The 24,774-nt window shown below is 59.3% G+C and overlaps 1 protein-coding gene across 1 annotated transcript; it reads right to left on the bottom strand.

Moving 5' to 3' along the window:
* Nucleotides 1-248: 248 nt before the first annotated feature.
* SDC1 (syndecan 1) lies at nucleotides 249-24,018 on the bottom strand. The gene is made up of 5 exons (XM_045073812.1): nucleotides 23,632-24,018; nucleotides 4,835-4,916; nucleotides 3,449-3,921; nucleotides 2,527-2,653; nucleotides 249-2,390 (listed from the first exon to the last, which is right to left on the bottom strand). The coding sequence occupies exons 1-5, from the start codon at nucleotides 23,695-23,697 to the stop codon at nucleotides 2,221-2,223; spliced, it is 918 nt and encodes a 305-aa protein (XP_044929747.1). The 5' UTR covers nucleotides 23,698-24,018; the 3' UTR covers nucleotides 249-2,220.
* Between the last annotated feature and the right edge of the window lie 756 nt (nucleotides 24,019-24,774).

The raw sequence follows: 24,774 nt of genomic DNA, 5'->3' as shown, positions 1-24,774 counted from the left end.
GGGAATGATCTAGAAGAGCAAGAAGGCGGGTTGGGCAGGAGACAGTAAGACCAAGAGTCCTGGAAGGAGGGGAGATGACAAAGGCGAGATCCGGGGCAGCAGGGACACAGCCCTCCCTTACTGCAGAGGGCCCGGCACTGGTCCCGTGTTCCTCACCAACTGGCAGCACAGCCCAGAGCCGGGATCCCTCCAAGAAGAGGACAGGTGAGGGCACGGCCAGGCCAAGAAGAGACTCAACCACCACCACAGCCCAAAATGACAAGTGCTGTTTATTATAGTTACACGAACGGGCCCAGCCACAGGCTCGGCCTCATCCCAAGGATGAGCAGAGATGAGCAGTAACAGACCCTTCCCCACCCTTCTCCCCACACCCCCTCCCCCCCAGTCGTGTCCGGTCACACACTCCAGACAGAAAGTCCCAGTACTGAGCACAGGTTCCCTTCTCCTGGCGGCACACCTCTCTGGGTCACAGACGGCCCCCCTCCTGGAACAGCCAACAGAGCAGCTGGAACGGTGTCAAATTAAATAGGCAAGCACAGGGGCTCCCAGGAGGGTTGCGCTGGGGGCCTCGGGTCCTGGCGAAGGTGTGAGAGGAGGTCCGTCCAAGGTGTCTGAGAGGCAGGCCTTGGCTCCGGGGCGCTGTGGAGCCAGTGGCCTCCGCCGAAGGCTGGGCTGGAGGCGCCACAGCTTCTCCAGTCGTTGAAGTGACCATGCTTCGAGCTTGGCAACAGAAATTTACATCAGGCCTTCTATAACCTTGGCTGGACTTACTGACCTCCAGAAGAACTTGAGCAAAGACAAAAAAATGAGAAGCAAAGCAACCAGAGGGACTCTGGTCCCAGAACCCCTCCTCACAGGAAAGACAAAGGCACAGAGTTTTTGGCCAAGTTTCTCAGTACCATCTGTGTTTAAAGAAAAGGCTGGTCACGTCCACACGACCAACACAGAGAGAAGCAGCAAAGGTAGAAGAGTTCACGTGACTACTTTATATTAAAGTTTATTACATTTGGAAAATCTACTGTACAGGGAAAAAACCCATTGGATTAAGTAGAGTTTTGCCAAAAGCAAAAGACTATCACTCTTTGGAACATTCCTGATTCCAGCCCAGGGCAGGGCCACAGAAGCACATTGAAGGGGAACCTGGTCCTGCGTGGAACAGCTCTGTGCCAGGTATGCCCAGGCCCCTCACACCACCTTCCAGAAGCAGATGTCCCCCAGAGACATTTTCTGGGGCACCCAAGGCAGGGCTCAGTCTGCGGGAGACTCTCTGGGCCCACTGCCCCATCTCCCGGCCCACAGTCCTCTCTCCTCAGTCCCCAGCCAGAGGTGCCAGGATTCCATTCTCCCCTGGCTCCTCTGCTTCACAGCAGCCTGGCCACGGCGGCGGCCCCACGGCCTAGGGCACGGCTGCTCCAGCGGCGTCTGCCCATGGGCCCCCACGATCAGCCAGCCCAGCCCAAGGGCCACTGGGCAGACATTCCATACCCTGTTGTACACATGAGTGACAACTCAGAGATAACCGTCAAACTAGGCCTATTATGTTGTTTTCCCAATTTGGTTCTCCTAGTTTAAAAAAAAAAAAAAAAGACAAACAAAACAGAAAAGTCTGAACCCTGATGCTGTCTCCTTGCCATAGATGAGGGGAAGCAAGACGGGGGTAACTGAATGAACTTACTTAACTTACCTCAGGAGTAACAAAGTCTACTGGGCTACGAACAGAGAAACTAGAGGAAACATGTGCAAAAACAAAGTTGTATCTAAAGGAGACCCCCCCTAACAAAACAATGGGAATCTGCCGGAGCTCCAAACTCCTCTCCCCCACCCCTCGCCCCTCGGGGGAGGAAACGCCCCCAGATCAGGGGTCTCGCCGGCAAGTGCTACAGATGTACCCGCCGCAGACCCATCCAGGGCCAAAGCGGCAGGGTCCCCCTTTCCCTCCAGAGTTGGACCTGGGGAGGGGCTGCTCCAGGTTGGAGAAACCGAGTCAGGAGGAGGAGATGCCAGGTGCTGGCTGTGGTGGAAAGGTCATGTGCGAGAAAGCCCCAGCGCCCAAGTCTCCAGGCAGAAGTCAGAGAAGCAGAGTCGAGAGCCCCCAGCGGGCCCCAGGAGTCCGCGGGCAGGGCGCGGGGAGGGGGGCATGGTGGCAGGGCCTGCAGTTCTTCGCGGGCGAGGCAAGTGGGGGCCTAGCGAGTGGCAGGGGGAGGAGGGGCACGGTCCCCGTCAGGCGTAGAACTCCTCCTGCTTGCTGGGCTTCTGGTAGGCTCCGCCATTGGCTTGTTTGGGCTCCTCCAAGGAGTAGCTGCCCTCGTCCTTCTTCTTCATCCGGTAGAGCATGAAACCCACCAGGCACACGGCCAAGATGAGCCCCACGAGGCCTCCAGCGATGACCCCTGTGAGGGCAGGCAGGCCGGCTCAGCGTGGGTGAAGCAGCAGTGCCCCCCACACCAGGAGGGGCCCCCAAGGCGGCCTGGGTCAGCCCCGCTCCAGGGACAAAGAGAGCCCACCCCCCACCTGAGAGAAACGCACCTCCCAGCACTTCCTTCCTGTCCAGGAGGCCCTGGGAGGCCTCACGGTCCACTGGGGGTTGATTCCGCTTGTCGGGCTCCACCGCCGTCCCGGCCACGTTCTCCCCGGAAAGGTCAAAGGTGAAGTCCTACGGGAGGCAGGGACAACCTCAGGCTGGGGTGGGCCACCTCTGGCAGCAGCATCCAGTTTTCTTTCCCAACCCAGAAGCAGCTCAGGCCTCCCTGGTCACCACTGCCACCAGCTCAGATGCACCCAACCCAGACCTCCTGGACCCCCAAAGCTCATCCTATCACACCAGACCCCGGCTGGACTGTGGCAGAGACATCACAGCAAGTGAGACAAGGCACATGTATTTATATGAAAATAGACAGGGCGACCCCTGGGTGGTTCAGTCAGTTAAGTGTCCACCTTTGGCTCAGGTCACGATCTCGGGGTCTTTGGATGGAGCCCCGCATCGGGCTTTCTGCTCAGCACTGGGTCTGCTTCTCCCTCTCTCTGCCCCTGCCCCCAACGTGTGTTTACATGCACGTGCGTACCCTCTGTCTCTGTCCCTCTTTCTGATAAACAAATAAAAATCTTTAAAAAGAAAAGAAATACCGTCATTTTAATGTCAAGTGTAAAGTTACCATGACTGCAAGACAGACAGATCGAGTAGAATTTTTATACTCTCTTGCTTAAGTTTGGGAAGACTTCTCACAGGCAATCTTGAAGGACTCCTTTGCTCTGGTCTCCTAGTTAGTCTGCCCTGCCCTGGGCCTGGCCCTGGAGGCAGGGGGAAGGTGGGACCTTGTGACCTTCTGTTCATGGCGGGGGATGGGACATGCTTACAGGACATAGGGTGCTGGGGGCGCCCGATGTCTGAGCCAGAGTCCGTTGGCACCATGCACCATGGAAACAGAGGACTACAGCGGGGGGCACTCACCTGCTCCCCAGAGCCCTCGCCTACTGGGAGCTGAGTGGACACTCCGTCCTCCGCGGCCCTCTCGGTGGCAGAAGGACCTCTGTCCTCCACATGGGGAGTGTGAGGGTCGAGCCGTCTGGGTCCCGCCGAGGGCTCATGGTGCTCAGGCTGCATGTCCCTGTGCGGATGGGAGGTGGCCGGCCCCGCGGCCGTGGTGGCTCTCACGGTCGAGGCCCGGTGAGTGGTCGGGTGCAGCGTGGTCTCACCGGGTGGGTGCGTGGTTTCCTCCTCCCGGTCGGCGAAGCCAGGCTCCACCTTGGCCAGGAGCACGGCCTCCCTCTCCTCGGGAGCCTCTCCCGTGGCCAGGACGGAGGTGGAGACCGTGGGGTTATCTGCACCAGTGGGCTCTGGAGCCGTGGGCACGGCTGTCAGGAGCCCCACGTCCTTCCACGTGGACGGGCTCTGCTGCGACAAGGTGGTATCCGGCAGAGCACCTGGAGGCCCAGAAGCAGCTTGTTGGAGCAGGCAAGGCCCAGGACATCAGACCGGCCAAGCTCCTGCAGGGAGGAAGGGCCGCCCCAAGACTCCCCGGCCGGCAGAGCAAACCCTTCCCTGAGAAGCGGTTTCCCCAGGGGAGAAACTCTGCTTTGGAAAATGGAAGAGGAAAGCTGCCCTTTTCTGCTGCACGTGCCTGGGGACAGCGTGGTGTCTCGAGGCATGACACACCAGGCCCTCTGGGAAGGAAGATTTTCTGCAGCCACAGAAGCCTGCTCCCTGGGTGGAGGCATTCTCAGGAGCCTGACTGCCTTGTCCCCTGCACACACACCTCCCTGGCCCCCTCCCTGTTCACCTGCCCTCTCCCCAGAAAGGCCTACCACACCCCCACCAAGAACAGAGGCCTGTGTCCCACTTCCAGCTCTCAGGCCCTTACTTCGGCCACTTTCCCCACAGATGGCCTCAACCCTCTTCCAAAATCCTGCTCAAGAGCACCTCCTCTGGGAGGCTTCCCTGGTCACCTCCCACTCAAGGACTTCACTCCCCCAGAAAAAGGAGAAATAGGAGAAGATAAGGGGACATTCATGGAGGATCTACACCCCACCAGGCTCTGTGTTACCTTACAGCCCCCAATAATCTTATGAAGTCAAGATATATTCCCATTTTACAGATGAAGAAAGAGAGGCCTGGAGAAGTCCCCCTTTCCAAAGGTTGCCCAGAGAGTTAGGACACTATGAGCCCAAGTCTGTCTGCAGCAGACAGCCCCTGGAGCTTTCTAGAACCCCAATACTCACTCCCCGCCAACCCACACATGCCTTCTCCTTGCAGCATGGACCTCATTCTCTTCCCTAACATCACCCCCCAGACCCTGCTGCCTGATGGCCACCTTGGGGGTCCCTCGTGTCAGCTCACCTGCACCAGAGCCAGAGAAGTTGTCAGAGTCATCCCCAGAGCCGTCCTGATCTTCAGGGGGCACGTTTATGGCCACAGTTTGCTGGAAAAGGATATAAAAGGGTATGAGTGGAAGCTTGGCCAAGGCCCTGCTGCTCTGAGGTCCCTGTCCTAGACAGCTGAACTCCTGTACCACACACACACACACACACACACACACACAGCACAGGAAAGAAGCCTTCGTATGTGGTACCAGGACCCTCAGCTCGGGGCAGCCCGCTTGTCCTCCACACATCCCCGAATGCTATGATGACCCAGCCCTGCACCAGGTGCTGGGGGTACAAAAACACACCAGAGGGGGCAGGCTTTGCCCCAAGAAACTCAGCCTGGTAAGGGGGCCCTGGACCTCTTAGAAAAGCCACAGAAGATATCATTGCTGGGAAGAGAGACTGTGGCCCCAATGGACCCCATCAGCTCAGCCTACACTGAAAATGGGGCCATTGGCCAGGGAGCTTCAGGGTCCAAGACTGGGGTTTTCTAGAGCCCCAGGAATAATCCCCCAGTAACCTGATTCCAGAGAGGCATGCTGGGTACCAGGGTATGGACATCAAGGGTCTCACAGGGGAAAAGATCAGGGATGGGTATGGGACATAGCCACACAGGACAGCCCCAGGCCTGGCCGTGCTCCCTCCCACACAGCCTGTCTTCTCACCAACGGGAAGGACTGGGTCCACGCCCCCTTGGGGAAGCAAAGACAGGGTGCCCATTAGGCTAGGGACAGATGAGACTGATCTAGAAGAGGCCCGGCACTCAGGAGGCACTGACACACGGGCTATGGGCCTGGTAGGGACCCTGTGTGCAAACAGCAGTCCCAGGACACTGCCTGCCCAGGGCAGCTCAAAGCGGCTGCGGGGGCCAGAGGGTGACTCTCGAGGCAGGGGCTGCCACTGCAGGACTAGTGAGCAGGCCAGGAGGAGGCAAGACACACCACAGAGAGCCCAGCAGGCTGCAGAGAAGCCTGGAGCCCGGCGATGTGGGGGTGTGGAGGGCTCCCCAACACTAGTTCCAGAACGTCAGTCGGAGAAGGGGAGACCCAACAGCCAGGTGGCAGGAAGGATAGCTATGAGTGTCCTGTTCAGCAACAAGCCTTTGACCCAGAGGAGTTCGGGACATCTCCATCTCTAGAGGGCCCCGATGTCAGGGGCCCCACCAAAACATGAATAAAGAGGCAGAGCATGGGGCGCCTCGGTGGCTCAGTGGGTTAAAGCCTCTGCCTTCGGCTCAGGTCATGATCTCAGGGTCCTGGGATCGAGCCCCACATCGGGCTCTCTGCTCAACAGGGAGCCTGCTTCCCTTCCTCTCTCTCTGCCTGCCTCTCTGCCTACTTGTGATCTATCTCTCTGTCAACTAAATAAATAAATAAAATCTTTAAAAAAAAAAAAAAAAAAAGAGGCAGAGCAGTACAGTTCAGAGCACATGGGGTAGGATACTCCCTGACCTTAGCCACTTACTAGATGAGTGGCCCTGGGGACATCACTAAACCTCTTAGGGCCTCAGTTTCTCCATCTGTAAAATGGGGACAGTAGTAATATCTACATTCCAGGACTGCTACAGAAACTCACTGAGGTTATGCACCGACAGCAGCCGCTGCTTTAACTCGGGGAGTGAGAGCTGCTTAGCATGGATAAAAGGATTCTGGAGCCTTCTGGGGGAGAGCTGGGATGGAGGTGGTGGGGTGTCAGAAGAGAGGCAGGACAGAGCCAGGTCACAGGAGACCCAAGGCTGGGCTCCAGGGAATGAGGCCTCCTCAGCCCCGGAGGCCTCCCTGGGTCCCCGCCACAGGCCATGGGGTTTCGCTCTTGAGTGGAGCAGAGCAAGGAAGAGACAGATAAGACCTTTGGCCTCCCTGAACCCGCCTGGGGCACCGCTGGGCCAGGTGGAGGCTCCCCATCAGACCCCCGGGTCAGAGGGACACTTCAGACACGTGTAGAAACCACCAGGCTAGAAATATCACTGAGCTTCCTCTGAAAGTACAAAACCCAAATTCTACCTCTCCTCCCACCCCCCCAGAAAAAGGTTCTGGCCCAAGAAGAGCCCATCTGGGCCCTCGTGGCCCACCCACACCAACTGGCTTGGTCCCTGTCCTCTACCCGCCCCTCAGGCCACTTCCTGCCTAGGCTGTCCCCAGGTGGTGCTTCCCACATGGGGCCTGTCTCCGCGGAGCTCACCTCCACCAGGCCTGTACCTGCACCCGAAGGGAGCAAAGAATACTGCTCCCCAGGCAGGCATCGAGCAGGTGCCCCCAGCCCAGCACGGCCCCACCCCAGGCCCACAGCAGACTGCCACCCACAGGGCAGCTGGCGTGGGTGCAGGGGGAGACACAAGCATTCGGGGGTGGGTCAGGGCGCCAGCCAGAGCAGCCGTGCCGCACTGAAACTAGGGCCAAATCTTCTAGCAGAAGCCGGAGTCTCGGGCCCAGGTGAGGGCAGGCAGACGCTGAGGAGGCCCAACCTCTCACCTACCCAGAGAAGCCCCAACAGGTTAGCCCGTTTCCCAAGCACAGGGCCTCTTTCACCACCAGATAAGACTGTGAATCTGCCCAGTCCCTAAAAACAATTTGTTCCCACAACTCCGCTCAGCTTATCCCTGTGCGATCTTGTTTACACAACAAGCTCTTAAGCAAACGCTTTCTCTGCTGAAACCAGCTCCCTGACCTCGGGGGGCAGCCCCTCCCCTCTCAGGGCCTGGTCTCCAGCAGGGGAAGGGCTGCAGTGACCTCCTGATCCCCTCCGGTGTGAACTTTAGTGAGGGCCTCCACTCCCTGGGGAGGAAATGAGCAGAAACTGCTGAGTTTGAACTTGGATCACTAGGTGCCAGAGGACTGGCATTTTTGGGTGAGACTTCCAGTTTCACTTAGGCAGCTGTGCTAAGAGTCTGTGGCCAGCTGCCCCCAAGGCCTCCTGGGGGGCTCTCCGCAACCTTGTCTCTGCTTAGGGCCCCTCAGAGACCACCACGTGGCCACAGGTCAGGGCTGCTGGGGGACAGGTGAGTAGCCCAGCTTGGAACCCACATCAAGTAGCCTGGGAAGGTTAAGGCAGGCCAGCTCACACCTTTAACCTCTGCAGAATCCTAAGAAGCTCAGCTTTTCCTCTAACACACCAAAATCCTTATAGGAAGATCTAAACATCTGCACATTCAGTTTGCCCAGAGGAAGGGCCAATCTGCTCCAGACCTTTAAGCCCACCGGCCCAAGAGGCCAAAGCCAGGTTTGGCTGCAGTGGAGGGCACAGGTCATGGGGCAGACACACGGAGGCTGGGGGACAGGGAGCAGGAGAGGAGCTTAGCCCATCTCCATCTCAGAGCTGCTGGCCACACCCGGGCTGCGCGGAAGGACTGAGAGCGGCGACCCAGGGTCAGGGCTCCAGCAGAGCAGAAAAGAGATGGTACGAGAACCTGAGGCACTCTCGCACACTAGAAACACTTTCTATCTCTTTCCACCTTTACCCTTCTATTTGAGGCAGGCAGGCCTGAGATTAGCATCTTGCACAGATAAGGAACTGAAACAGACAAGGGCAGGGACTTGCCCAAGGCCACGGGCTGTGGCTACACGTGCTCCCCTCACCTACCCAGCTCTGTCCCTCCCCCTCCAGCCCTCAAAAGACCCCCTGGCAGGCCCATCCGGTTTAAGGGGCCCATCTACACTTATGCAACACATACATGAAGATGTCAATCCCGTCAACACAGCCGCCACCCCCGCCCCCCGCCCGGAGCTACAGGATGAGAGTGTCACAGAGGAAAAATGCCTGACCCCTACCCCAGCAGCCGAGGGGACCAAGGTGCCAGCCCACGAGTCACAGCTGCCAAGGGCTGGGAGTCTGCATCGGGCTGCTGCCTGCCATTCCCGAGAATAGATCGGAGGGTCTGTGGGCGGAGGCCAGCAGAAGAGCCTCAAGAAGGCAGAGCCTCAAGCCAAGCCCAGCCCGCTCTCACACCGCACTGGCCATAGACAGCAACCTGTGCAACCTCCACCCTGGCAGGCCGAGAGTGCAGTCGTGGGGCAGCACACTAACCATGTGTCACCGGCTGCCTGACTTAGTGATGGAGAAAGCACAAAGCCTTTAGAAAACATCACTGAGCTGCTGCTCTTCAACCAACACGTGGCTAAAAGTACAGTATCGTGTAAGGAGGTCATAGATGGATATTAAACAGGGACCGTGACACCAACACTCAGGGGATCACCATCCAGGGGCTTTGGAGAGAAAAGACATGGTCTGGTCCTGGCAAGCTCCCAAGGCACACAGCCAGGAGCCCCATTTCGGACTTCCAAACAAGTGGCTGGGGCACAGAGGGTGACCCTTCAAGCTAGGCCTTGAAACCCCCCAGGCAGACCTGGAGACAACACTCAGCCCAAGTCACTAAGCTCGGCGACATGGGAACCTCAGGAGTGTGGCAGGCATACACAGCCGCAGGGAAGGAGGCTCAGGTATCCGCTAACCGTTATCTGTCCCAGTGGGACGATGAAGCCCGGGCTGCTGTGGTAGGACCAAGTCACGGAGTCCACAGCCCTCCTGGTCTCCTTCAGAGCTAAAGGGGCTGGCGGCAGCGCTTCCTAGGCAGCCAGCCTGGGTGCTGGCTCTGGGGCTATTGACTGGAGGGGCCCCCAACTTGCTCCAGGAGCCCAGCTGTGGGGCCAAATGCAACACAGGCCCCACAGACCTGCCAGGACAAACACCCACTGTTCCCACCCACTGAGATTCCACGGGGCAGCAGACACTCTTGGGAGGATTAAGAGATTCATATTTTCTTTAGGAATTGTTACTCCCTCAGTTTCCTGGTCAGATCCATGGAACTAAGATTCCCAACCCCCCACCCCCCCCACAGTTCCTAACTCTTGGGTCCCGAGATCTCAGAGCTAAAGAACCCCAGCCTTCAACCCCCACCTATGCATCAAGATGCAGAACTGACCCAAGGGGACATCCAAACCATCGCCTTTGGCCGGGCCCGGGGCTCTCTTTCTCAGGATCCCGAGAATCACCAGATGAAGTCCTCTGAGCGCCATCCCTGAAGCTGACTCAGTGGGTCTAGGGCAAAGGCCCAGGACTCTGACAGCGAACAAAGTCCCCACTCGAGTAGGGATGCAGCCTATTCTTGCAGAACACTAATCTCAACAGGAAAACTTCTAGCCTGGAGTTGCCCAGGGCCTGGGCGCCGGGGAAGGCAAACCCCTAGAAGGTCCCAAGACCCTCGCTCTGGTCATGTTCAAGAAGGAGGTCCCAAACGGCAACAGGGACCCATAAACAAGCCCTAGCGGCAAAGGGATCCAAGATGACTCTGGAACAATCTCTGTATTTCTGATGCCGCCACTCTCTACAAACAGTGCACCGTAGTGCCGGCCTGGTCTGTGAAAGAGCCTCACCGAGGAGTTGAGGAAACCCTGAGCTTCGGAGGCCTGGGCCCTCTGGCTGCTCACAGCACGAGCTGCAGGGGACACAGCGGAGCCTCCCTCCAGCCCGCCCTGCCGGCTCAGGGCTGCGGGCTCTCCGTGGGATCTCAGGCCTCGGCACTGACCTGGCAGGAGGAGCCGGGTCTCTCGGGGCGGGCCCACCGGGGCAGGGAGCAGGGGCCGCTGAGCAACCCTGCAATCTTTCAGGGGCACCTGCTTTCCCGGGGTTGGGGGGGAGGACGGGGCGAGAGACGGGGGGGGGGGATGTTGTGGAACACGCAGCCTCACTCCTATGGCTCACCCAACACCCTGGGGCCCTACTTTCCTCGTCCGGGACACCATCTGTACCCCCTCCCTTAGCACCTGGGCAACATGGCCTGAGCACGGACCCAAAGGGCCAGGCAGGTCACACCCAAAGCACCTTGGATCCGGGGTCGCAGGGAAATCACCAGAACCAGGATTGTGGGGGTAGGGAGCCTGACCAGGGTGGCTGCCCCGGGGCGCATCTAGCCCTACTGGTCCCCTGCTGGGTGACCTGGGCAGCTCTCTGCCTCTCTCCAGACAACAGAAGGGGCCAGGCTAGAGTCCCCCAAGCTCCCTTAGGGCTCGGACAGGCGAGGCTGGGACATGGGAGCAGGAGCCCCAGATCCTTGTCAGCAGGTGACACAGTGGCCCCAGATTGCCACACCAGGGTTTGTAGGAGGGGCAGGACAACAGGCCAGGGCCCAGGGAAGACACCAGGCTCCCTCTTGCCCCTGGCTATCCCAGTGGTGGCACATAAATCACTTTCTCTCCAGAGGCTTCTTTCCTACCTCGGGAGCTGCCGGGGAGACGTGCTTAGGAGAGTGAGAGGCACCAGTCTCCCAGCTTTGGCCTCAAGACCCTGAAACCTGCCGCCACTGAAGACACTCCCAGGAGGTGGGGGCCCCCCCAGAGCCTCAGAGCCACCCCAGCATTTCCGGCCCGACAGGCACCCTGATTTATCAGCTCAGTGTCTCTCTACCAGAACCAGGTCAAGCCGGGACTTGCAGAGGGCATGACAGGCCTGGCCTAGGGCGGCAGGGGCCCAGGCAGCAGCAGCTGAGTGACAGGGGACTTACTCTGCCCTCAGCCTGAGCAGCCACAAGGGCACCCGGGCCCCAGCCCCCATCGGCACTTCTACCAGGAGGAGCGCCTTTCAGGGGACCTCCCACGCGTGTACCCTTCCCCCCATTCACACACACAACCCACCTGACCTGTCCCCAGCCTGCCACTCAGACACAGGCCTCACCACGTGGGGGGTTCCGAGGCAGGGCATGTCCAAACCGGCCTTGGAAACACCCCCCTCCTCCCCGGCCAGCCCTGTGGTAGCATTTCCCACAACACTAATGCTGGGCTTTCCAGATGGAAACCTGAGGTCAAGGTCGCAGAGCCCTTTGCCCTGGCGCATTCTGCCTATGTCAAGTACCCAGAATAAACAAGGCTGCATTGAGGGAGGGAGGATCCTGGCAGCCAGCCCCAGGCCCGATGCCCAAGCCAGGTGAGAGCTGCCACCGGCACCCCCAGACCCACCCCGCCCCAGAGCTGGAGCCCGCCTCACAGCCCACGTGCTGGGACTCGCCTCAGAACAGGCCCAGCTGAGGGCTGGGTGTGGGGCCGCAGAGCTGGAAGACCAGTCCCTCAGCTTCCTGCCCCCCCAACCCCGCCCGCGAGCGCCCCAGGCTGGGCGTTGAGCAAGGCTGCCCACCCTGGCCCTGCCAGCCTTTGTGGCCAGGGCTGCCCTGGGAGCCAGACAAGGGACGGCCAGGGGAAAGTGACCAAACCCGACACCAGGAAAACCTGGTTATAGCCTGGGCTCTGTTCCCAACTTACTGGATGACCTTGGAAAACACACTGTTTCCAGTTCCCCATCTGTCCAACGAGTGACGACAAGGGGGCTCCGAGTTCCCAGTCTACGGCTGGGAGGTCGAGACCCGCCCTCAAGGGGCAGGCAGGTGCAGCAGCCGCAGCAAACACGGTGCTTAGTGGGCAGAGGACCCACTGTGGCTAGTGGGGATAAGGGCGCTTGGCCACAGGGACTCGGGGTCATTGCTCTCAGCTTCCTGAGGAGGGTTATGGACCAGGCAGGATGTCCCAAATCAAGGGGACTCTGAGATGGCAACTGGCAATCCATGAGGACAGAGGGAGCAGCTAAGGCCTCCAGAGCCTTGTCCCTCCCCAGCCCTGGCTATCCAAACAAGACAGCTAAAACCAAAAGCTCAGTGTAGGGTTCCCCACCAGCCCTCACAGGGGCCCCCTGCACTCCTCTCTAGCTGATTAACCCCCAGATTCCACCAGGCTTGGGGGCCTGACACCTCTGGCACACCGGCCTCTAGAGACAAACCCTCCCCCCGCCCCACTGCTCTAAATAAAGTATCCTCAAGTTTCACAGAGGCAGAAACTTGTAGCTTTGGACACACCTGCAACCAGTCAGGGCTCCAGCTGTGTATGCAGGGAAAGGGACCTCTTCTTCACCCACTTACCCCATTGGTGTCCCTGCTGTTGCAGAGTATCCCCATTAAAATGCCTCTGGGAAGGCTAGCCCGTGCTAGTCATTCACACTAGAGTATAAAGCAGCTCTATAAGAGGTATGTGCTCCTTCTGGAAGTGAGGCACTGTGGGTGGGTAGGAGCTCTGGAGGATGGGAAAGGTCACAAAAGAGAGGCTGGGAGACGCCAAGAACAAAGTTTTTGACCTGTGTCAGAATATGGTTGCCAGCCAACCCCACACCTAAGAAAGACTAAATTCTCTTTGTTCCCACTTTGAGCTACAGACATGGCTTCTCCTCCCACAAGCAGAAGAATGGGCTAGCCTGGGAACCTGCCTCTGGAATAAAGTACAATTCAGACTGATTAGGCACTGAGGCTGCTAGAAGCCCAGACAAAGACACAGGAAGGGCAGAGCGTCCTCGAAGGAGTTCCACGGGGGTACCGTAGCAGAGTGGAACTGGGAGTTTGGGGCGTAAGCAAGATGTGGCAGAATCTTCCATGAAGACCAGGTCTGAATAGGTTGAGCTTGCTCCCCAGGTGACTGGTGGGCTCCCGCCTCCACAGAAGCAGAGTAGCCTGGGTCCCTTGACATCAGCATACCATCCGCCAGGGGCTTCTTGATGGCTGGAAGGCCCACCGAGCCTCAAACGCCCAGCCCTGCCCTCCCAGGCACTAGCAGCACCGGTGCACAGTAGGTCCTAAGGCATCTGAAGGGAGACTGGACGCAGCCCCAGTCTTAGGAGCTCGGAGGCACCCAGGAGGCACCTAGGAGGCACCCAGGAGGCACCCAGGATGGGGAGTAGCCCTAACACCATCCCCAGGGCTCAAGGACGGTCAGGGGTGGCAGTAAGAATCTTGGGCTTTAACCTGGGCTGGGGGTTACTCGACAAACAGAAATACCTGAACTAGGCCTTAGGGGGAAAGAACAGTTATAACAGCTAATATTTATTGTGTACCCTGTGCCTGGCACTGATCTAAGCACTTTGGCTGAATTAATTAATCTTCGTAATAACCTTAGATTCTAGTACCATAGTCATCCTCCAGATAAAGAAACAGAGGCAAAGGGGACAAGCCGTTTAGTCCCAGGGCACACAGCCAGCGAAGGGCCAGGGGGAGGGTTTGCGGGCAGGCGGGCCTGCACGCAGGCTGTGAGCCACCCTTCAGTGAGGACCACGTGGCTCCCCCGCCCTCAGGAAGAAGGAGCCATCATTTCCATGGGAGCTGGCAAAGGGGAAAGTGCAGAAGGCAGGACCGTAGGAGTGGGGCCCTCTTCCCCCCAAATCCTGCGGCCCAGCCTAGCCCAGCTCCCTCTCCTGGGCGACCTTAAGTCTGCAGATCTAGGGACAAGCCACTGTCCCCCCACAGTCTGGGGGTCCCTGCTCAGCTGGCCTGCGCCCCTACCCCGGTGCCCTGGTGTCCGGCCTCCTCGCACTACCCAGCGGCCCAGCCGACACCTCCTTGGGGTCAGGGGCCTGCCGTTGGCAGAGACTCGGGCACAGGTGAGCAGAGTCTGGCCTGCCAGGGAAGGATCCAGTTTCCAAGAAGGGGCAAAAGCCCTGTTTTCAGACCCTACAGTATCAGCACACGGGAGTAAAACCAGACAGCCACGGACATGAAGGGACAGCATGCCGGGACAGGTCAGCCAGCCAGCAGGGGGTCTCCACAGGGCACGGCACCCCCAAGCCCCGCTAGACTTGCTCCTCTGAGCCCAGGCAAGGAAGGGGGTCTCACTCATGCCACATATATTACTTCCTGGGACCTTGTCCCAAGCCCTCTGAGGCAGATGAAAACCCCCAATTTACAGAAGTGTTAACTGAGGCTTAGGGGCAGGTGAAGAAACAGGCCGGAGGTACCCAGGGAGCCTGGTAATGACGGAGCCTGGAGACTGGTAACTCCGTGTCCAGTGCTCGTCCTAGCCTCCACACGTCGCCTCTCCCTGGTCCAGTCCCCAGGGATGCTCACCTATGCCCACTAGCCCACCAGCTCTAGACCCCACCTGGCCTGCCCAGCCTTCAGAGCATCAGGACTCTAGAACCCACCCCAAAGGTAGACAGACCCAGACAATCAGGCTCAGGCTGCTGCTGTCATACTGGGGGAAAGGTGGATCAGGATGTCCCTTGGACGCCCAGCCCCTAGGTCGAAGGATGGCCCTGTTCAGCGGGGGGTGGGTGTTAAGGTCACAGGTTCTCTGCTCCTCACACAATTCCCAGGATGAGGACCCAGACCTCAGGGCCTTCCCAGGACCTTACAACATCCAGGATGACCCCAGGAAAACACAGCAACTATGCTCCTCCCCCACCCCTACCCCCAGATGCCTGCGGGGGTGGGGGGGGGTGGGGGGAGGCGGGGCAGAGTCTGAGGAGCTCCCCTGAATAGGGGGCCCATTCTCCTAGCCCAGCCCACAGCGCGCAGGCCCTGGCCAGCCTGGAGGTCTCACTGCCCTGACGGTCCCCACAAGGCACCCTGGAGCAGGTGCGGTCCCCACAGACAGCAGGGCCGCACCCCTGCAGTTCCCTCTGGGAGAAGGTGGAGTGACGTCAGCCTCTGCCAGTCTCAGAGGCCTCCCAAAACACCCGCAGCCTGGGGCCCTGCGAGCCCAAACCTGATCACACATCCGTCAAGGACACTCGTCAGAGATGGGACTCCAAGGCCCGGGACAGTCCCCTGGGCAGCAGGGACGCTGACAAGCCACGGAGAGAAGAGCCGGTGCTGCCGACACAGTCCAGGCCCCAAGCAGGCTGGCGAGGCCCCAAACATCAGCGGCCACTGTAGGGCAAGGGGCACGGGAACAGCAGTCCTCGAGTCCCCCAGGACCGCCCGCGATCATTACTTGCTGGGTCTGGAGCGGATGAGCACACCCCGGGCTGCAGAAGGCCCCTCCGTACCTCCACACCTTGCAGCCACCCAGGGCCAGAGGACCACCAAGGACAGCGGGTGTGGCCACAGAAAGTGCTGGGCGGCCCTAAGTGGGAAAGACGAATTCAACGTGGTTGCGATGGGACAGGACTCTTAACACCGCTGGAGATCACGGTGCCCGTGAATGGTCCCGGAGCAGGACTGGCAGCCTCGGCCGCCCCTACTGCCCTCAGCGGGGCACCACCTCCGCTCTTACTTCGCATGGCCAGCTGCGGTCTGAGCTCCTGACTAGGTACCGCTGAGGGATTCTGGGAGGAACCCTGTCCCAGTGAAGGACCTTTACTGTCACGGCCCCTCTGGCCCATCTGCACAGATCAAGCCTCCTGTCTGGTCCGCCATGGCCACCCTCTCTTGCGTGGGCCCCCCGATCGGCTGTAGAGCGCTCCCCACCTACATGGGGCTGCGTACACGGCAGGTGCCCAGGCTCTGGGCTTTAGATCTGGTCAAGCCAGGAAGGGCTCAGGACCCTCAGGGACCGAGGCAGCGGGAACAGAGGTAGGCCCCGCCCCCAGTCCCGTGACCCAGCAGGACATCATGAACACCCCAATGCATGATGGTCACCGGCTTCTTTGCCCCCTCCTTCCATTTCACAGATGGGCTCACTGAGGCCAAGACAGGCCCTTGCACAAAGTCACTCCGCAGCAAAGAGGAGGGCCAGGGTTGAAGCCAGGCAAGCAGAGCCTTAGTCAGCCACACTGGGCTGTTCCCCATCCCATCTGGCACATCGTGGGCTCATGGTCAAAACTGGTTGGGTGAGTGTCAGGGGAGGATCTGTGGGCCTGGCACCATGACTCAGCTGACAAATGGAGCGATAAACACGCCCGCCTGCCCCACTGCCCCAACCTGCCCGACGGGGCTTCCGTTCTTGCTGATGAACGGACCTGGGGCGCGGGGCCAGGATGCCTGGGTGTGTGCACAGAACATCACCAAGTCTGACCTTGCCCAGGGTCCCCCGTCCACCTCTGGTTCCCACTCTGAGCTTTAAGTCTACCTCCTCCAAGCAGCCTGCCCGGCCCTCCACAGAGGACCTCTCAGGCAGTGAGCGTCCCTTCAAGAGTCCCTTCAAGACCCAGAAGAGTAAGAGCAGAGGACCTTAAACCCCTGCCATGTTCCCCACTGCCACCTTCACCGTCCCCAGGACAAGGTCTCTCTGCAACCACGTGACCATCAGAGCTAAAGACGGGGAAGGAAACCCCTTGAGCAGATGGGAGAACTGAGGCGCAGAGACGGAAAGACCTGCGCAGGCCAGTCAAAGGCTAAACCAGGACTAGGAAGGACAAGTGTCCTGGCTGCACTTTTCTCTAGGAAGAACTTCCAAAGTCCTATAATGCCAGTGACAGAGGAGCGTCAAGAGTTGTAGCTAAAGAGGGAAAAGCCCACCAGAAAAGGGGAGAGAGAGGAAGACCACTTGCTAGCTTCTGGAGAGTAAGCTGTAGACGGGTGGGAACCAGGTTCCCCCCGAAACAGACTGCGGCCTACTCAGTACAAAGGCCCATTGGGGAAACAGAGTCAGGATGCCCCAAGCAAAGCTTAGGTTTGGCTTCAACCCACGCTGCGTGTCCAGTACCCCACCCCCCGTGTGTACACGTACACACGCACGCACGCGCGCAGCCTCTGGTGGGGGCGGGGGAGTCACGGAGTTTTCCCAGCACCGAAGGCCAGAGGAGAAGCAGCCTCCGCATAGGACCACGCAGCCCTTAGAGCCATAAACAGAGGCCAGGAGGAGAGAGACCCCCAAAGAGACCAGAAGGGGGTGCATCGGGAAGCTTCCAACTTTACAAGTCAAGGAAACACTCGTGGGCAGACGACTGCGTCGGGGAGCAGGTCCAGCCACCAGCCTTCCCCTCTCCTGGCCCTGTGGTCCCAAGCCCCAAGGCTGCCCACTGCACTCCCCTCCCCCATAAGCCTGCCTCCCCGAGCTTGCGCCCCTCCAGACACCCTGGGTCCCCAGACCTGCACAGCAGGACAGGAAGCAGGACACTTTCCAGAAGAAGCTTAGCTCACCTTCCCTCAGGTCACCCCCCATCACCGGCTCACTCCTCTGGGCCCCAGAGCACTGAGCTGACCAGATGCCCCCGTCTCAGGCCCAGAAATACCGGAGAACTTCGAGAGCCTACTCCCCACCCAGCGTAAGCTTCGTGAGGCCAGGACAAAGCCGTGCCATCACGCAGACAGAACTCGCCGTCCCAGCGGCTGTGTGGATGCTGCCCATGTCTTGAAGTCACAGTTGCTGAGGTGACCGTGGGGCACACGGTCTTGCCTTTGTGGCCTCAAATGGGCCTCCTTGTGTTGAGGGATACTGCCTGCCCTCCCTCGGCACTCCCCAGCCCGCTCAGAGGGAGGTTCCAGAAGGCACACTCCCATCTAAAGCCCCACGTCTGCTGGAACAGCTGAGAGGGAAATGACACCGTGCTGAGTCTGTTCCAGGGCGCAGGGACCTGGCGCCAAAAGCCTTCTTTCCACAGACTCCCTTAATCCCACTCCTTCTCTCTAGACACACTCAGGCAGGCCCTCAGGGTTGGGGGTGGGGGTGGGGGGTAGCTTTCAACCCACGCCTCCAAGACTGGTTGTTGAAAAGAAGGAAGAAATCGGGAAATCGTTTGTTCCCTAAAACTAGCAAGGTTCCAGGACTAGAAAGCACTGAATGACCATTTCTTCACAGGGCTGCTCCTGCAGCCAGAGCGGGAGCTGGAGGGAGCCGGCAGGGGAGCCCAACCCAGGAGCCAGGAGTCCTGGGTGTCTGGTCACCTGGCTGGTACCATGGTGCCTGCCTCCCAAGCTTAAAAATGGGTCCACTAATTCCAAAAACATTTCCCCGGTGCCTAAGATAAAAGTCCATGGAGACCGGCTGGTGCCCTGGGGACAAACACACAGGCACCATCCAAACATGGGGACAGTCGCCCCATCAGGCCACTCTGCACCAAGCCAAGGACATATGGTCCCTCCATGGGCATCAGACCTGGGAGCACATCCTACCCTGCTCTCCCGGGTCCCACTGTTTCCTGACTGAGGCTCCTGGGAGCAACTCTTGCCTGTCCCTAAGCCGTGAGCTGAATCCAACCCAAGCCCAGGACATTGCCAATGGTCAGGGTTCACCTAAAGGCACTGTTCAGGCCAGCTCTGCCCAGCCCAATGCCCTCTCCATTCAAAGCATGTCCGTGCACAGTTCTCTGGGACAGAAGAGCAATCACCCATAGGGCCTTGCAAGTAAGTGTCAGGCAGCCTCCTCTACTGGGCTTTACTGGGGAGACGTCAGAGTCCAGCAACTCATTTATGCCATACACATATGGCCCAACATCTGTACAAATCCTGCTTCTTCTACACCAGTCCCTTGGAGGGGCTCACTTCTAGAGGCCTCACCCACAAAATGAGGACAATGACATATCTTGTAAAGGTTTGGGGAAAAAATGAAATAAGAATATAAGGTGACAGGGGCTCCTGGGTGGCTCAGTGGGTTAAAGAATATAAGGTGACAAACCATAAGTGACTCTTAATCTCACAAAACCAACTGAGGGTTGCTGGGGGGAGGGGGGTTGGGGGGAGGGGGGTTGGGAGAACGAGGGTGGGGTTATGGACATTGGGGAGGGTATGTGCTATGGAGAGTGCTGTGAATTGTGTAAACCTGGCGATTCACAGACCTGTACCCCTGGGGATAAAAATATATTATATGGCTATAAAAAATTTTAAAAAAATTTAAAAATTAAAACAAACACACACACACACACACACACACACACACACACAAAGAATGTAAGGGAAGCAGTGAGCGCTTGACAGCAGGCATTCAATCAAAGGGCCCCGTAATTCTATTCACAGCTCCCTTCTCCTCTGGCACTTTCACTTCCGAACACTTTCAAGTGCTCATTATGAAATGAACACGCAAATGACAGAAAGAGGACAGGGAGAACAGGTATGATGTCCGCTTTTCAGAGGACACCAAGACTTGGAAGTGAAGTGACTCACCCAAGATTACACGGTGAATCAGTGGCAGGGTTGAGACTCGGTCCTGGGGCTCTACTTAATCCAAAGCTGTTTGTGGCCTGCCTGGCAGTACCGGCACTAAGAAAATGTCCTTCGATCCAATTAAAACATGGTGAAGAGACAGGACCCATGCTGAGAACAAGGGCCCTTCCGATTACGAGTTACAAGGAGTTAGCCTCGCCTGGTCCAGGCTACCTCTGTGACTAGAGAGTCGCTTACAACTCAAGCCAGATGGGGGAACTCAAAACATGGGGGTCACCAGGGGCCTCCTTCCAGTGGTCATCCACACCTGTTCACCCTTGACAGCCTTTGTTATTCTAGGTACCGTCAGGGGTACTGCAGAGGTCCCAGCTGGGCCCGTGAAGGCACAAAGTGCACGTGTCACGGATCACGAACGTGGCTCACAATCGAAACTCTCAGCACGGAAATCTGCTCTTCTGAGAAATGGTTCTCCCAACTCTGATTAGTGTCTTAGCACTGCTGGAGAAAAGTGCAAGTTAGAAACGAACAGAAAAGCTGCTGACTGCACTTGCACGGCCATGACTGTCACCTCAGGCTGCTATCAGAGATGGAGGAAGAAGAACAAGCCAGAATTCAAAAGGCACCAACCAGGGGCACCCAGCACAGGAGGCAAAGTAGTCTTGGGAGCTCAACAACCCAGGAGATTAAATGCCTCACATAACACGGTGACAAATGAGGACCCCTGACTCCCTGGATTAGATTATGCTTTGGATCCCTCTGTTACTAAGGGAAGGAAAATACACTGCAGACAGTCCTGCCCAAAGTAAGAATACTTCTGAGGCTAATGTGAATTCTTAGCTCACTAAGGAAACCTGGATACCAAGGATACCTCATTCCCAAGGGATTTCAGGATCCCAAATTTGACAATAGGAAACAGTCCTCTATAAAAAAAGAAAAATACTACAAAATTCAAGCTTTTCACTTCTTTCTAATTCTTTCCAGGCCTCTCTCTCATCCGTCTCCCACCAGCCTCGGTTAATGAGGTTTTATTGGAACCCACCATGAGCCACAGGTAGAGATGAAAACCAGCTCCACCCTCCTGGAAGAGCTGAAGCCAGGAGTGACATCACCTCTAGAAGGCTCCGAGCCCAGGAGGAGGCAGCTAAGGCCTCCCCCACCCCCCACCCACTCTGCCAGGCCTTTGGGAAATGTCTCTACTGGCCCCCATAATTAGGGCAAAAAGGGATTTTATGCCTTTCAAGAAAGAGAAAAGGGAAGGAGAGAAAAACAACAAGTAACTATTCCAGAACAAGCAACTCTCCTGGCATGGAAGAAACAAAAGACCACGGGAAACACACACTCCGAAGCCTTTTTAGGCAAACCTGTTCTTGTCTCTTGGGAGTGGTTTCAAGCAACCTTCTGCCCTAGCAGCCTTCCTTTGCCCATTCAAAGTCAGGTGCCCAGGATCATACCCTACCTCACCGGTCCCCAGGGGGGCTCTGACCTGCTTTCCCACTGGGACCAAAGTGAACCCTGGGAGTAGACCAGATGTCTGCAACCTGTGGACCCCGCCTCCTATTTTAGGCAAACCCCACTGCCTTACTTCTTTTAGGAAGGGGGTAGGGGTGGATACTTTATGCCACTTTATGTCCCCACTTTTAACTCAATATGGACATCCATTATAAAAGGAAAAAGCAGGGCTGGGCAAGAGAAAACACGCTACACTTTATAAAAGAAAAAAGAAAACCTGAACTCCAAGCCAAGGTCTGACTCCAAAGCTTAGTGCTTTCGGGCTCCACTCAGCCGCCAGGAAGCCCTCCCGCCGCCGCGGTCTAAGGAGACTCCGTCCTTTCCTCCTGTCCCCCTTGAGACACAACTGCCTCCCAGTCCTGTGTCTCCCTCTGTATTGGGTCAAAGTTTCCAGGCAAGACATAATGCCTCCTACTGCAGCATCTGCCCTTACCCAGTGCACAGGAGACTGGGAAACATGCTCCACAGAGAGCCTCAGATCCCATCTCAGGAGAATGCCAGCCCCAATCAAGGGGGGGCAAAAGAACCACCACCCACACTCCCCCCGATTCTGCTGGAAATAGGTGGAGAACCCCACCTCAGCAATCTTTGCTGAGGCCCCATCTTGGACCTGGAGAGAGTGCAGCAGCCAGGTAAGGCCAGAGGGGCCACGGGAGTAAGCCACACACCTCCACTCTCTTCTCCCGAATATTAACTAGGATTCAAGGCACCAACTGAATCCCACAGAAACTGCAGTCCTGAAGAGAGAAGAAGCCAGATGCCAACTTCCTGGACCTGAAAGCCAGGAAGGCACCGGAGACGGAGTTCAGAAATCCCATGAGTCCCCCATGGCTCCCTCAGATTTGGCACCCTCGACCCCTCACCTCCAACTCATCAGCAATTCCAGAAGCATCGGGGACCCTACTCTTCAAAATACTTCCAGAAACAACAATCGCCTGGAAAGCAGATGAGCCTTCCCAGATGAGCCTGGGAAACACCTCACCTGAGCCAGACCCTGTAAAATACCCGCCAGCTCTCAGGAGCTGGTAGTTTCTATCATTGTAGAGGGACCCGCTTCCAGACGGTCGGCGTTGCCGAGACTTGCGCAGATGCCACATTACCAGGGGAAGACCCGGCACCTCCCCCCACCCCACCCCCAACCCGGCCGCGATCCTTCTCTGCCCACGTGCCTCCCTAACCAAGAGCTAGGGAAGTCGAGCGGTCCAGATGTGGCGAGAGACCGCCACTTCCGGAAGGGGAAGAGCCCCCCGCTCCGTCCGCACCTCCCCTCTCCATCCCGGGGGATGGCCGAGCCAGCCCGCGGGGAGGGCCCCGGGACCCCCGCAGCGGGCGTGGGGGCTGGGAGTGGACGTGGACACCCGGCGGCCAGCGCTGACACCTGGCGGCCGCCCGCGTCCTGGCCCACGGCAGGGCCGGCGCGGCGGGGCGGTTCCCAGAAAAGGGTTACAGGGGCCGAGAACAAAGCGCCCCCATTGGGGAAGGCGGGCTAGCGGACGGCGGCGGGGGCGGGAGATCACTTTCTGGGGGCCCTCGGGATGCTCTAGGTCGGCCAGGTCCCTCTTTAAAGGGGGACCCACCCCCTCGCCAAAGGTGGACGCTGGAGTCCTCCCCGAAGGCCTCCTCCCTCAGCCACGGGCTCCACATTTGTCCCTCTTTCCCCTCGGCTCCACTGGGCGGGCCAAGGGACCCGCCTTCCCTCCGCGCGGCTCCAGCACAAAGCCAGGCCGGGGGAGGGGAAGAGCCATTCCGGGGTCCACTCGCGTGGAAGCCGCAGCCCGCGCCGGCCGTGCCCGGCCCCGCTCGCGCCCCTCCGCGGGCAGCACAACTTCAGCAGCCCCGAAGTTGGGTTCCTGCGGGGCTCTGGTGTGCGGGGGCCAACTTCCCGGAACCTTCCGCTGCCAGCTCGGCCCCGCTCCCTCAGGGCAGCCGACTGGAAGCCGAGGGCCCCACCTCCGCCGCCACCGCGACCCCCGCGCAGCCCTGGCCCCGGCTCCTCGGCCAACGCGCCGGCCCCGCTGCGCCCAAACTCGTCTCCGCCGAAGGGGCTGGGCGCCCGGGCTCGGCGAGTCTGCTTTAAATTAGGCTCTGCGGGCGGGGCGTCGTGGCCGCGGTCACTGCATCTTCTCAGGTCGCGGGCGGAGCGGAGGGGAGCCTGCGACCCCGGCGCCGCCGCAGGCTGGCGGGCTCCGACGCATGTGGAGCGGGGTCACATAATTGAGCGCGGGGCACCGGCGCAGGCTCCTCTCCGCGGGACGCCCGAGCCCCCGGCTCTTGGCGGCGGAACCCGCGCGGCGCCCACCGACGGCGGAGGCAATTGAGGCGGAAGCCCCGGTTTCGCGGTCACGGTCCCGGGCCCGCCCGGCTAGCGCGGGAAGGAAAGTCCCCGCTTCCCCTCCCCCTCCACGTGCCGCCGGCGGCATCGGCGGGTCTGCAAGCACCGGCTTCCCGCCGCTCCCCGCCCGGCCCCGGGCCGCACTCACCGGGAGAGCCGGCTGCAGGCGCAGCGCCAGCGCGCACAGCCAGAGCCAGAGCGCCGCGCGCCTCATGCTGCCCGGACCGGCGGCGGGAGCGCGGCAGGCTGCGGGGATCGGGGCGGCGCCGCGCGGCACGGACTGCTCGGGGCTCCTGGCCGGCTCCGCCGGGTCGTTGCGCTCTGCACCCTCGGGCGCTGCCCCGCGCACAGCTGTCTACGGCGAGGGCTGCGGGACCCGCCGGCTACAGTCCGCTCTCTGCCGCTGGATTCCTCTTCGCACGACTCCGCTCGCCTCCCGCCCGCACCTCTCCCGCCGAGCTCCGCCTTATAATAAACCCACAGGCCCTTAGCCGTTGCAAAAACTAGCCCCCCACCCCCAGCTCGCCAGGTCTCCCGGCCAGCCCCAGTCCCCACCCCCTAGGACCCCGCCCCCTGAGCCACACGGCCCGGCCTCCTCGCAACGCCCCTCCCCCGGCGCCCTGGCCCCGCCCCCGGCCCCGCCCCCCTCTCGCTGCGCGAAGCAGGAGAACCTCGTCTTCCTGCGGAGCTGTGGTCCCCCACAGGCTGTTGTGCCCGGCGTTTCAGCTGTGCTGCTCCTGGGTGGCGGGGCCCGGGGCGCACCCCCTTCCGCCCCAACCCAGTGTAGTGGGGCGCTGTCCGGGAGAGGGGCGGGAGAGGCGGGCGTCGGTCTCCGACCGTGAGCGCCAGTCTGCAGCGCCCTCTGGGCGTGGGCACCGAGCGTTCTCCAGGTGCGTTAGACTCCCCAGATCCCGGCGGCGGGAACCTTTTCGGGCTGTGCGGCGCCTCGGGGTGAAGGGGCCTTAAACTGATGGAGCCCTCCTCCATCCTCTGGTCCGGCTTCGGAAGGGGTCCCAGCGTCCCCACTTCCCCAAGGACAGGTTCCCACATGCCCTCGCCTTCTGCCAGCACTCCAGAAAGTGCTGAAAACTTGGGGCCTTGCTTTGAACAGCAGGACATGCTCAGGACTGGCTGTAAAAGGGAAGAAAAAAAACGTTTTCTGTGTCTTTCTGTAGAAGACTACCTTCTCTCTTTAGGCTCTGAGTCTAAATGGAAAACTGAAGGGCTTTCTTCCCAGGTCAGGCCTCCTCTGGCCTGCAGATCTGAGGAGAACCACTTGAGTTGTGATCCT

This window comes from Mustela putorius, unplaced genomic scaffold (assembly GCF_011764305.1).
Source record: "Mustela putorius furo isolate JIRA1106 unplaced genomic scaffold, ASM1176430v1.1 tig00537284_pilon_pilon_pilon, whole genome shotgun sequence".
Lineage (NCBI taxonomy): Eukaryota > Metazoa > Chordata > Mammalia > Carnivora > Mustelidae > Mustela > Mustela putorius.
Note: the sequence above shows the minus strand (reverse complement) of the source record. Positions and strands in the feature narration are given on the sequence as shown.

Bases quoted from the DNA above. Each gene is read 5' to 3' on its own strand.
- SDC1 (XM_045073812.1), bottom strand. From the start codon at position 23,697: ATGAGGCGCGCGGCGCTCTGGCTCTGGCTGTGCGCGCTGGCGCTGCGC. The intron at 4,917-23,631 runs GTGAGTGCGGCC...ATCCTTTTCCAG, and splicing joins GCCTGCAGCCGGCTCTCCCG to CAAACTGTGGCCATAAACGT. The intron at 3,922-4,834 runs GTGAGCTGACAC...CTGGGCCTCCAG, and splicing joins CTTCTCTGGCTCTGGTGCAG to GTGCTCTGCCGGATACCACC.